The sequence below is a fragment of the Doryrhamphus excisus genome, chromosome 20, assembly GCF_030265055.1.
Source record: "Doryrhamphus excisus isolate RoL2022-K1 chromosome 20, RoL_Dexc_1.0, whole genome shotgun sequence".
NCBI classification, from domain to species: domain Eukaryota; kingdom Metazoa; phylum Chordata; class Actinopteri; order Syngnathiformes; family Syngnathidae; genus Doryrhamphus; species Doryrhamphus excisus.
This window is the reverse complement of record NC_080485.1, coordinates 6,384,254-6,398,503: the sequence shown is the minus strand read 5'-3', so window position 1 is coordinate 6,398,503 and position 14,250 is coordinate 6,384,254. Positions and strand designations below refer to the sequence as shown.

General features: G+C 40.9%; 1 protein-coding gene across 1 annotated transcript; it reads left to right on the top strand.

The window, feature by feature from the left end:
* The first annotated feature begins 3,957 nt into the window (after nt 1-3,957).
* npas4l (neuronal PAS domain protein 4 like) lies at nt 3,958-11,306 on the top strand. Its single transcript, XM_058058161.1, has 8 exons — nt 3,958-4,784; nt 4,900-5,039; nt 5,123-5,228; nt 6,051-6,309; nt 6,397-6,506; nt 7,453-7,594; nt 9,097-10,229; nt 10,307-11,306. Exons 1-8 carry the CDS (start codon nt 4,607-4,609, stop codon nt 10,333-10,335), a joined length of 2,097 nt encoding a protein of 698 aa, XP_057914144.1. The 5' UTR covers nt 3,958-4,606; the 3' UTR covers nt 10,336-11,306.
* Nucleotides 11,307-14,250: the final 2,944 nt, after the last annotated feature.

Below are 14,250 nucleotides of genomic sequence, written 5' to 3'. Positions count from 1 at the left end.
AATATTACATTGCTCTGCCAGTCTTTACACCACAGACACTCCACAGTAGCCACGTTTTTACATGACCACTTTTTCTCTTTCCGAATGACCTTTCGGGAAACAATGGTATCCATGGAAAGGAATATTCCAATCTCTTGTCTACATGCACCGTGAAAATCCACCAGAATAGTCAATGGGGCATGCCCATTAAAACGTAAACCTCAACATCACGTGATACCGGCTTCCCCGAGTTGTTCTTTCACTTGTTGGAATAATCCCGTATTGCCAGTTTTTCGTTTGTCCAGTCTGGAAATTTAGTTTGGATCAAAAACAAACTTTCTGTAGCAGTCCAGTGCCGATTGCTGGCCTCCATTTTTAAAACTGAAGAACATCTGGAGCTGCGTGTTACGTCATATCTGAGCATGCGATATGATAAATTTAACCAGGAAAGGATCAAATTCAATCTTGCTAATATTTTATAATTCAAGCTGCTTGCCAACCGCCACTTTGCATCCTCCCTGATGGTTCCGGAGTGAACATGGCATATTTTCCTCACTAGGGTCGGGGGTATGCTGGAGCCTATCCCAGATGACTTCGGGCAAGATGCAGGAGCATGGAGCAAAGACCAAAGTTCATACTAAAATGCGATTTCAACTAGTATATCACAAAGCTGATATGCATTTTTTCCTTGAAATATGAATAATATCTTAGCATATCGACACATGTTGCTTTACAAAATCTGCATCTTTTCATTTATCAGTATGTTGCCCTCGATGGAAAACGGTGGAAAACTTCCCTGTTCTGCTGTCGTATCACGGTCAAGGTTACACCATTCACTCATCGCAATTGGAGACATTTAATAGCCTAAATGAATCAATTTTTCAATGTATAATTTGGGGGTCTTGTTCTTGTTTGAGACAAGCTTTATCTCATCACTGACGTCTGATACGTTCCTGTTCCAGCTCCATTTGTATCACTTCAAAACCCCTCAGCTCCCCATTTTCCGCTTCCTGTTCAGCTCCAGAGAGTCGTATCTTCCCCAGTCAGGGTGTCTGATAGCCCTCAATGTCTACCGCATTGCACACCCCCACCTTCTTGACTTTCAGCGGGACCTGTGCGGCTGCTTTGTGGGGTGCCCGTTATTAGCGTGTGTGAACCCCAGCTCCAGTCATTGCCCCCTGCCACCAGTATCATCCTGGCAGTTTGTTCCTGTCTGTCACCAGCCCTCAGCTATAAAGTCACTGTTATCTCCACAGTTAAGTGCAGGCCACAGACGGAGCGTGAGCTCAAAGTGAGGCAGTAGAGACACCCTGTCCCGCCTGGCACCGCAGCACACAGGAAGCAGGGCTACGCCGTGTCCCCCCTGTCTGGCCCCGGAGCCCTCCTCGCTCAAAAACGCAGGCGTTAATGCGGGGAAAGCCTCAGCCAAATTACTCTCTAATTTCCCTCTAGGACTCAGACGATCCCATCGGCCCTTGAGAATCAGCCTGAGGATTTGTTCAGAGTGGTTTGTTTTGTCTTGTCCCCTCACGTCCTGCTCCAATTCCATCACTCAAGTTCTAGTTTTCGGCTCATGGCCACTAAATTGGGGGATTTGAGAAAAGAGGTGTTTAAAGAGGCCCCGAGAGGATAGATACTGCAGCCTGAAACAACATCAGAATTTATGCTAAAGGGACTGATAGGAAGACACAGCTGCAGGACAGTTCCAGATGGTTGCTTGGTGTTGTCCAACGTGAGGTCGCCTCATCATATTTTCATGTTGTGTGATACCATAAAGTCATTATCTGGCAAAGACTCATTTGGAGTCACTGGTTGAGTTGCCAAGACTCTTTGTAGCACGGACCTGTCTGTGGCTTCTATTAGGCAATTCACTTTGAAGACAAACTGACACAGCTGACTGACACATCAAACCAGTGGTGACCAAATATCCACTAGGGGCCAAAAAATGAAAGAATGCAAGGCCCATTTTGATATTTTTTTAAAATCACCTGCTAAAAAACTGCATTTCAGCTTTGTGACATATGTGAAAATGCAGATTATTAGTATGAACTTCAGTTATTCATTCATTCATTCATTCATTTTCTACCGCTTTTCCTCACGAGGGTCGCGGGGGTGCTGGAGCCTATCCCAGCTGTCTTTGGGCGAGAGGCGAGGTACACCCTGGACTGGTCGCCAGCCAATCACAGGGCATTCAGTTATTATTATTATTATTACATCCTTGACTGGTTGCCAGTTAATTACAGGCCACATACTGTATAGACAAACAACCATTCACACTCATATTTGCTTATCACAATGACAAATTGATTTTCCTCATAGATTTGTTCTCATAAAATTTTCCCAAATTTTTTCTTCAGATCTTTCTTTTCATTCATTCATTTTTTACCGCTTATCCTCACGAGGGTGCGGAGGGTGCTGGAGCCTATCCCAGCTGTCTTCTGGCAAGAGGTGGGGTACACCCTGGACTGGTCGCCAGCCAATTACAGTTTGTCACATATAGACAAACAACCATTCACACTCACATTCATACCTATGGACAATTTGGAGTCGTCAATTAACCTAGCATGTTTTTGGAATGTGGGAGGAAACCGGAGTACCCGGAGAAAACCCACGCATGCACGGGGAGAACATGCAAACTCCACACAGAGATGGCCGAGGGTGGAATTGAACCCCGGTCTCCTAGCTGTGAGATCTGCACGCTAACCACTCGACCGCCGTGCAGACCCAGATCTTTCTTTTATGGCTGTTATTTTTAAGTTAGCTTGTTAAATTATGTTTTAAAGGGCCAATAAGAAAACAGCTGTAGGCCGTAAATAGCAAATGCACTTAGGGAACCCCTGCATGAAACAATCACGCACCCTGACGCTTTTCCGCAGACAATTGTATGTTAATAACCATGCAGTATTTGAAACCATATAGCAGCAGGTGAAAATCATTTGACATTTGCATTTTCTCCATCTGGAAGGAGGATGTTTTTCATTGCCTCTATCGCCAGAGGGCTTGCTCATGTTGACTTTAGTTGGTTTTCTCCAATGCATCAGGAGCATGGATCTATACTATACATATAAATGAAATTATGAAAGGGTAGGTTGTTATTACAATCAAACCATCTCTTGTCTTGTCTGTAACAACAGTACCCTGTACAATGAGCTTGGCAACCCATTGGAAATTGCAGGAATTCAATATAACAGTCTGACTCACGGTGTCATTTTTACCAAGAATGCTTAATTTATCACACAGCAACTTAACACTCAAAAGCTGTAAAAAGTTTTCCTACAATGCATTTCGTCTGAGCAAAGCTATTCATTGGAGGACAAGCAGCATAGAAAATTGATGCATGGCACTGCAATGCTGCCTTTGTCCACCAGATGGAATGAGAGGAGGCCAGAGCTCAGAGAGAGGCTGACGTCATTGCAGTGCCCCAACAAATGCAAAGGTAGGATACGAAGATGTGGGGGGATTTTCTACCTTTTGAGGGTATTAGAAGACAAAAAAGTACATTCCAAAAAATACCTACAGCTAGGCAGCATTTTAAAATGTGACAAAAATATCAAAGCCTGTATTCTTTCAGTATGTCACCCCTGGTGGAAAAAAATTAGGACACCCAACTCATAAAAAATTTACTTTGTTTTGTAAGGAATGAAGAACTAATGTGTTTTCTTTAGGTGACAGTTTGGTACAACACCTACAAAGATCGTGTAAATGCACCATGCCTCTTCCACCAAGTCAGGTCAGCAAGATCAGGTCACTTCCAAATCAGCCTTCTCCCTCTAGTGGCTGAAGGGTGAATAGCTACAACATGATCATATTTCTACAAAAGTTGTAATTAACTGTTATGCTTTTAAAAAGATAATGCATTGTCATGTTTCTAAATACATATTTCTACATGCAACATATATAATAATATTGTGTGTAAGTATACTTAATGATGTGGACAGCATATTGTCTGCGTCATATCTGCGCAGAGGCAGCCTGCCAGATGAATAAGTCCTGTGAGGCACACATTGTAACATGAAATATCAAAAATAACCTTAATCCGTGTTCCTGACTGAAAATTGTGCTTAGATAATTGCACCACATCCTCAAACACACTGTCCTCAATTATGTCATTATACGTGTCTTTAATGTTAGTTCCTGGTTTGAAAATGAATGTAATTCTCCTTTTGTGGCACTTTTTGTACGTCCCAGTGACGTGGGACACCCATTCCCTGTGCAGTCACTTTAAAAGGTAATTCAGCTCAAGCCCAGCCTCCCCTTTGAGTGTGACGCCCCCACACTGAAGCCCCGGCAGCTATAAAGAGGCTCAGGACAGATAGTGATCACACACACACACACACACACACATACATACATACAAGCAGAGTCCACAGAGAGCTCTCATCCTCCACTGCAGACAGCTTCTCATCATAGCAGTTGCCATAGGAACCCTTCATGTTCAAAGCCTACTTTTGAATACAAGGAAAAGACACTAGCGCACTGTAACTCTTTAAAAAAAAAGGTGGATTTGAGAGGCAATTGGCTTTTTTTCTTAACACACCAATAATGAATTTAAACCTCATTGTTGGGGTACAAGTGAGGCACTGCTGAACTTTAGTTTCTACCATCCAAAGTCTTCAACTTGGCCACCATGGTTCCCCACAGATCCACTAAAGGAGCATCCAAAGCGCGACGGGACCACATCAATCACGAGATCAGGAATATGAGAGCTCTGCTTCCCATTCCCCAGGAGGACCAGGAACGCCTTTCCTACCTGCACTCCATGTCTGCCATCTGCACCTACATCAGGAAGTCGGTTCTCTTCCAGGGTGAGTCATCAATCTTTCATTTCTCATAGAGCGTTTGATCTCCATTCATCCGGCATCGCGGTCAAATTGGAGAGCTGTGCTAAGGATGAACTGACATGTTTTATTTACCCTTTAGGCATCCCCGCTAGTGAGCCTTGCTCTCTGCCATATGAGGCCTTTCTTCAAGCCCTGCATGGCTTCATCCTGGTCACTACCATCCAAGGGAGGCTGGTCTACGTGTCTGAAAATGTAACGGAATACCTCGGCCTTTCCATGGTGAGTCTTGCCTTCCGCGTAGTTCAACAATGCCGCACCTTTTAGTTGAATATGTTTGGTGAAAGCTTTGATTCCATTTTTAGGTAGATGTGCTTCAAGGAGACACCATATATGACATGGTGGAACGCTCTGATATCGATGCTGTTGAGTCCACTCTTAAAGGATACAGTCAACATAGCTCATCATCAGGTAATACTTTTAACACTTTATGGTGTTTGGGGGAAAATGAGCCGATATCGATTGTCTGAATGTGATAGTTTGTGTCCTTAGGTGCTTTATAGCCCAACATGAGCTAAACATTTTATCTTAATAATGATAAAATTTAATAACTTGTGCAGAACTGTCTTTTCTGGCCAATGGAAGTAAATCAAATAGTTAATCAGTTAATTTAATCAAATTTAATTAAGTGCCCTTTAATAATATTTAATTAAATTAAAAAGTGTTATATTGTATGTTAATTTTTAATGTTATTATTTATCAAAATGTAGATATTTTGGGTCTTTATGGCCAGTGTGAGGTTATTTAATTTAATAAAAAAATGTTTAATATGCATCATTACATTTAACAAGCAATGAGGTTAGTTCAAAGCTTGTTTTCGTGCCACAGGAAAGTGAATATCACGTTCAAGGGTTATGTATTTCCAACTTTTTAAGGTGTGACTTAACAGTTTTGCTCTCTTGTTGTTATTATACCAATTGTCTTGTTTATGTCTGGATGTTTAATTAACATAAACATATTGTGTGTTCGGCTGATGCTGATGCAATGACAGGAGGAGTTCACCAAAGGCTCAAAGAATATTTGCTTTATTCAGACTTTATTTCTTTTATGACAAGCGAGCACAAAACTAAATGTTTTTTAATCTGTAACATTTGCCTCACAGTGGCAATATTTGCTGAAACTACTGTACATCTTGGCTAGAAAATCGAATAAAGCAGGTTTGATGTTGATGTGCTACCTATGAAAAGTACTTCCAGTACAACTGAACCCGTGTACTGTGTTTCCTTCCTGCAGAGAGGAGCTTTATATGTTGTATGCAGACCTCCAGGGCCTTCAAACAGCAGCATGGCAGCTGCTCCATGCTGGTCAGAGGCAGCTTCCAGTCCTTCCATCAGCCTTGTCCGTTCTCTACAGTCCATCCCACCAGCGAGCCCCTCTTTGTGGCCCTGTGCAGCCCCACAGTGGACCGCCTCAGGGACACAGAGTACCACTTGTGTCCCAGCTTCAACAGCGTCCACTGCCTTGACATGAGCTTTACTATGCTCTCACACAGGTACGTAGACTACACACTTCATCATAACTCGACATGATCCAAGTGTTTTATGATGTTTATTCACAAATATTTTGTTGTTTTTTTCAGTGTTTTATATTTTTTGGGCTACTCAGCAGAAGAAATGGTCGGGCGCTCGTGGTACAGTCTAATCCACCCCGAAGATCTTTCTTCAAGTGTCATTGATCACAGAAAGATATGTAAGTATAATAGCATTGAATTATTTATAACCTCTAACAAGGCTAACGGTGTTTGTTTTCCGTCTCAGTAAACAATGTGAGCGGTTAGGTTCAGCCTTTGAAATATTGATTATTTTTAATAATATAACATCAAAACAGGAAAACTTTGCTTTGAGTTCATAAAGTGCTTATAAAGAATATTTATAAAAGTAAAACTGAGATGTCTGGCCTTTGTACCGACACCTACGTAATTCTGACAATTAGAGTGTGACTGTGGGAATTTTTGTCCCATTCATCCAGAAGGGCATTTAAGGTCAAATGTCATTGACGAGAGGGCCTGCTGGCTCACACTATCTGTTGCATTTCATTCCAAAGGTGTTTGATGGGCTTGAGGTCAGGGCAAGTAAAGTTTCTTCCACACCAAACTCATCCAAGCATAGCTTTATGGACCTTGCTCTGTGCACTGGAGCACAAAAGTGGAGCTTCCCCAAACGGTTCCCACAGGTATATAAATGTCCAAAAGATCTAGCTTTTGGCGTTAGGCCAGAGTGTTTATATGCAGGGCCACCTCTGCATATTCATAAAAAATGCATGTATTTAGATGTAAGTTGTGGAGTAATATAGAAACATAATTTTTGGTGCAAAATAAGAAATTACCAACCTAAACGGCAGCAGCTGTACCATTACACCATCAAGGTCTAAAATGAATGCAGTTGGAGTGAAACATTGTTTCTGATTTGGGCATCCTTTGTGCAATTGTCAACAATGCACCCCTTGCACAAATCCCCCCCGTGTATTACATATTACAATTGTGAGTGTGTATGTGAAAAGTTTCTTTTTAAAAACAACCCCACAAAGTAAGTCTCTCATTGAAGTCAAGTTCAGTTTCATAGATTTATTTTCCTTTATGTTGGCGAGTGTCCATGATAATAACTATAAGCGCTTTTTCTTCTTTCCTGTCGAGCAGTTCAAGCCGAGGAGGGCCTCCAGGTGAGGATGGTGCTGAGACTTCAATGCAAGGATCTGTCATGGACCTGGTGCTACATTTGTGCTAACAAAGACTCCGACAGCCAGGCTACTTACATCTGCTGCACGAACTTCATCATCAGGTATGAACTTTTCTACTTTTCATAGGTTATATCGTCTCAATGGACATTAATATAGACATGAAACTTGGATATAACATGGTCAGTGTACAGTTCGTATAACAGCATAGATTTACTCTCTTCTGAAAAAACTCAACACTCTAGTCATTTGTCATACAGACCATTACACCATGACTAAGTCCACCACCATGACTGACTTAATGTAAACAAGGAAATAATCTTTTTGTCACTTTTGTTGTCAGATATGTAGACAATAATACAGTAACTCATTCATTCATTTTCTACCACTTTCCCTCACGAGGGTCATGGGGGTGCTGGAGCCTATCCCAGCTGTCTTAGTGCGAGAGGCGGGGTACACCCTGGACTGGTCGCCAGCCAATCACAGGGCACATATAGACAAACAACCATTCACACTCACATTCATACCTATGGACAATTTGGAGTCGCCAATTAACCTAGCATGTTTTTGGAATGTGGGAGGAAACCGGAGTACCCGGAGAAAACCCACGCATGCACAGGGAGAACATGCAAACTCCACACAGAGATGAGTCATTTTCAGTGCGTACTAAAACTATTACCGCTCTACAAGCTGGACACTGACTACTCTTGAGAACAAGTGTCTCCGAATTTACTGTGAAAAACACATTTTAAATTCAGTTTCACACATTAAACGATTACAGACATACAGCATACAGTATTGTACTTGCAAAATGTGCATTTGCAAAATGTCTTGTCAAGGTGTCTTCCTGCTGGAAAATGTTGAATGAATTGACTTGATTACCTAAAAATGTCATCCAATACTTCTCTACAAGAGAAATATGATCTCAGGGAAGAACTACATTTGAAACACTTCTATGCTAGGACTACGTTATGCTAGCCATAGCATTTCAGTATGTGGAATCAAACTATGGAATGGATTGAGTAAGGACCTCAAACAATGCACAACGATGAGCCAATTCAAGAAACAATACAAGCAGTTGATGTTTGCTAAATACAAGGATGAAGAGTCTTGAACCAGTCATGATGTGCTATACATATCACTATATTGACACTTACTATGGTACCCATTATGTCATTGGATGGTCATATCACCTCGTACTTCGGTACGAGGTTCATTATTAAAAAAAAAACAAAAAAAAATTAAACTTATGGAAAGCAGGAGGTGAACAAATGTAACAGTTACTGATTGTAAAAGTACCAGATGACGGGGTAGGATTTAATAAGCTTTGCTTCTTCCTACTCCTTTTGGACATGTGGAACTGTGAACTGATTATGGGATGCACTCAATTGTAATCTGATGCATGTTCAAATGAAATAAAACCATTACCATTACCATTACCATTACTTGTGAGACACTGCAGATAGTGCCATCATTACACTTTCTATTTAAGCTAGCATAAAAAATTAACTCTCCATCCATCTATTTTCTATACCGCTTGTTGTCACTACGGTCATGATGCATTGTTTAAAGGACCAAACACATATTTTATGTTTTCCACATGTAGCGAAACAGAGGCCAGATTTCTGCAGAAGACAATCAACAATAATGCACTGAGCCTATCCTCATCATCATCACCATCATCATCAGTGGAAGGTCAGCAGATAGAGAGTTATACCTCCAGAGGCTGTAAGAGGCAAAGGATGTCCAACAGTCAGAGTGAGGAGGCAGCTTCCAGAGCCAGGATGGAGTCTGATGAAGACTTTCACTATCCAGTAGACGCCTCCTCCCAAGGCAATACCTCGACTATTCCTTTGGGGGGCAGCCCTGCTCTCTTCACCCCTCCCTACAGCCCTGCCTCCTCCTGCTCCCCCGTGCAGCAAAAGGTGCTCGGCCGTGACCTCCTGTTAGATGTGCACGGATACACGGATCAGCTGCTGTCCTCCCCGGAGGCTTCTCCCTCTTACTACTCCTACCCGGAAGCCGCACTCACCTGTCACCTTTCACCCCAGGACTCCCTGCCCCCGCAGCACACCTTTGAGCAGAGAGTCTTCGCCACGCTCGATCCCCAGTCTCCGCTCTCGCCTTCATCTCCGATGTATGATTTCCCAGCGTGTGCATCTGATGCCAGATTAGTTCCAGATGGCTTCTCGGTGTCTGACATGAGTGAGAGCTCAGTGGACTGTGCTCTGCATCAAGATGATTTCAGCCTTTTGGAGGAGCCACAAGAGGGCAGCCTTCACCAAGCGCACCATGTTCCCCAGTACGGGTTGCAATCAGCCCTTCCCACCCCCAATCAGTCCCCTCCATCTACAACATCTGACCAGTACAACGAAAGCGAGCAAGCGGAGATCAGCATTCTGGCTCAGCAGATCTCCTCCTTGGCTTGCAGTTTCGACATGTTTGGACCTGTGAATCCTCTCCAAAGTGTCCAAACTGTTCCCCTCCAAGACTGCATTCCCTCTTCCTCGTCATATAACTGGCCTCTCCACTCTGACCTCCACGCTAAACGTGAACCGCTGAATGATGGCATGTTAGACAGCCTCCTCAAGGACCTGGACATGGGTCCGAACTTCCCGGAGAACACTCTGCCGACGGGTGGCGTTGCCTTAGATCCCTTCACTTTGCAGTTGGGATGCCATGACCTAAACACTGAGTTGCATCAACTCAACCACTTTATGCAAAGTAGCCTCCAACAAGGTAATTTCTATCCATGACAGTCATATTAAAAGACAAATGATTACGCTCGGCTAATGATGTTTTCTACCTATTTGCAGATAGACTTGCTGAGGAAAACCTGTGTTGAAACAAGTCTGTGACTTACGGCACTCCCCTTTGTATGACATATTGTCAGGAAAATTGTCCCTCGCCAGGTTGAAAGAAGAGTACGAGCAAAGATATTTAAAGGACATCTTGTATTAAAAAGACTATGTCTCCCCAGTGTACAGCTCTGAATTTTAACTAACCCTACAGTTAAGCTTTGTCTTCATTTTTGCAAAATGCTGCCATCTTTTTTTTTTCCCCTGCTGATATTTTTTCAATGTCTGACTACTATCTCACATCACAATGGAAATATTTTCTTGTACTGAGCGACCACATCTCACCGTTGAGCACTTTATCGCTTTCAATAGCACCAGAATGTTCCATAGTTTTCCACACTATATTAAGCAGTGGTGTCCAAAGTACGGCCCCTGAGGCTATTTCAGACTTGCAGCTCTTTTTTTTAAAATTGTAAATATAAAATTACTAAAAAAATGAGCAATCAAAGACAACAGTATACATGATGCTAATAAAACAACTCGGATATGCAGGCTGCTTTTCACAGCATATTGGATTTATTTAAGCCTTTTTTTTACAAAAAGAAAAACATCCAAAATGGCCACCTGGTGGAAAAACAACAACCCTTGCATATATAGCATCTACTGTCATTATGGTCCTGTGCCTTAAAAACAAAGTATTTTGTTAAATTTGTCTTATTTTTGTTTTATCTTTTATGTTTTTTTGTTTTATGTAAATTCCTCAGCTATGATACTGTGATGAAAAATAATGATTGTTTCCTCGAGCTACCTCAGTGGTACATCTGTCAAGACATTCCTATTCTGAAATGAAATGATTGTATAATATTTATTTTGACATGAACTAATAATTATGAAGCTATTTTTGCATTACATTCCAAAACATGAACTTCTGCCTCTTGTTTCATGCGTGTCTAAAATGGTACAATGAATGATTACTGCTTAATTGCATTATCTTTTTACACACACTGTATTGGAAATATAAATAAAACACATTCAAACATAATGGGCTTTGCACTTTGATGGATTATTTCATTTATTTGTTTAGTATTTAACTTACATGGATTGATCTTTTGTGCCACAAAAATGCAATACGATCAACTTCTAACTATTCTGTATGTATTGAGGATGAAACTAAAGTGCTAAAGTGGCGCTTGAGGCAAATTTTATATGCCACCCCACCCCGACCTCTGATGAGAAAAAATGTAACTTTGACAGTCTTGATGGCTTCCGTGGTTACAGACATGACAAGGGCAAAGGAGAACCATCAAGATCTGGGGTGCACAAAATGGACCTCAATGTACAAAAAAAAAACCCTGCACAATGTAGAACAAGTAGACATTAATAAGGTAAACTGCCCATCACTCAAAAAAAATCTCACAAAATGTAATTGTCACTGACATTAAAAAAAAAACCACCAACTAAATAAAACAAAAAAAGGTGTTACGGAAAATGAAGTGCTCATACATACACTCAAACCCTTTTTTATCACATTTTTCTTCAGTCTGGTAACTTCAGTATAGCGTGGTCTTGCAACATGCAGGTTTTATTCTATACTCTTTGACAAACACAGCACTTAAAGCACAAATGTTACTAAGTTGCACATAAATAATAATAATAATAATAATAATAATAATAATAAACCCCCTTGGAAGCCTTTACTGCCATCACATTGAGTGCCGTGTGTATGCTTGCTTACTTTGTTCCCGCATACTAAGATGACATAAGCCCTTCAAATAGTTGTCTTTAGCTATCGCTAATCTAAAATGTAGCTTGCAGTTCAAAGCAAAAAAATCTGCCAAGAGACAGCTTGCATCTAAAAAAACACTTGTTAGTTTTGGACACTGTTATGTCAACATAGCACTGTATAAATGACCATACAAAATACATGCACTTTCTCCAGCTGAGTCCAGAAAGTGAGCACATTAATCGCACATAAAATTAAATTGTGTCATTAAAGGGAATTTCCTTTAACTCGTGAACTTTGACACCACTAATTGAAACATGCGAACCAACTGTGGTTCAATACAGTGTAGCGCTACACCACAGTAATACATACTGTAATACACAACATACTGTCAAATAAAAAAAAGACGTAGAAAAAGCATATACAATCCGTCCTTGTTTATCGCGGTTAATTGGTTCCAGATGCGACTGTGTTAAGTGAATTTTCGCTAAGTAGGGCTTTATTTTAAAATTATTATTTTTTTAAATTTATTTTTAGTCTATTTTTATTTTTTAATTTATTTTTTAGTCTATTTTTAATTTATTATTAAAAAATAGAAAATTTTTAGAGCATAAAACTTTGTCTTACAGTAAGGGTTTAAAATAAAACGGCTCCCGTTCTATTGCGTGCATGTGGTGACGCTATGTCTGCCCCAGTTGATAAATGACCACTAGATGGCGTCAAGTGTCAATAACCTCCCATCAACATCCCATTAATGCAATTCCACTTAAGTGATACATAAAGTGGGTGTTTGTGTGTGTGTCTGTGGGAGTGAGCATTCCACATGAAGGGACATCATTCAGTCCAATGATGAGGCAACAGTCCAGCAGCTTGCTCGCATCCACGGAGACCTAATTAGGAGTGATGTCCTGTGAAGGGTAAAATAGCAAATAAAGTTATCCGCAACGAGTCTCCGCATCTGCTGCTGCTTGAGTCACTGCGAGGATCCCTTTGAGGCACACAGTGACACACTCTTCATGGAGAGAGCACACTGCACCAATCTACCAAACACACATACAGTACACACACACACACACACTCCACACATCACCCTACATGATAAAAATGACATGTGGTTTGACGTTTTCTCACTTTGAGTGGCCAAAGAATAATTGGTGGTTGTTTTAATTGTGTTATGGTGATTTCTGGCAGCACTTCCGACACTAGATCCCTGATTTTCACAAGGGTTTGGTTGTGGTGCACAAGTGGAGTAGGCTCATAAAAATGCTGGCTGCTCCTCTCCCACCAAACCCTCCCGTCAGCTCGATGTTGACCTTCTCCTATGATTTCGGATAGGAGACATGAAAAAGGCAATAGTGATCCCCTGACAAAGCAAATGAGTGTAATATCCAAGTCATTAAGGTGAAGAAGCCTGTGCAGGCAGGATGGAACAGGTGGAGCAAAACTGTCAGGCATGATGTGTGATAGAAGAGTTTCATCTAAAATGAAAGGAAAGGTATACAAAACTGTGGTGGGACCAGCCATGTTGTTTGGTCTAGAGCAGGGGTCTCAAACTCAATTTACTTCAAATAAAATAAATATGATATTTAATTAACAGTATGTTTTTATTGTGTTGCAATTCACTGCAAGAAGTTACTAATATTGCCTACACGTCAGTGTTTTGCTCACGATGTGGGTTGTTAGGTCTCACTTTCATCTGTATGCTCACTAAATCTTTTATAGGTTTTTACTTGGAAAATGGCAGGGGTCTCAAACTCAATTTACTTGGGGGCCAATGGAGCTCGGGTCTGGGTGAGAAAACCCCCCCCCCAAAAAACGCATTTATTAAAAACAAAAAATTTTAAAAAACTTCGCTTTGGTTCCAATTTTCTACAAGAAAAGCTCTGATAAAACATTCCACTGTTCTCAAATACCTTACTTTTTATTTTTCTACACAAAATAAGATGCAAAATAAATGAACAAATCAAGAATAAAGAAAATCAATCAATCAGTAATAAATAAATATAATAATAATAATAAAACGGCAAATAATAAAAACTTAAGAAACCACATATAGTTGGTGGGTAGACAAATTATTTTTTTCAGATTAAACTGAACAAAGCATTATTAGAGCCCTGTAGACATGACAAAACACGACTATAGTCACATTTATACTCTTTTTATTTACAACATATTGCGCAACTGCAGCGTCTTGAGACACATGCTAACTCGCAAACTAGAGAGCTAGCGACCTAAACGG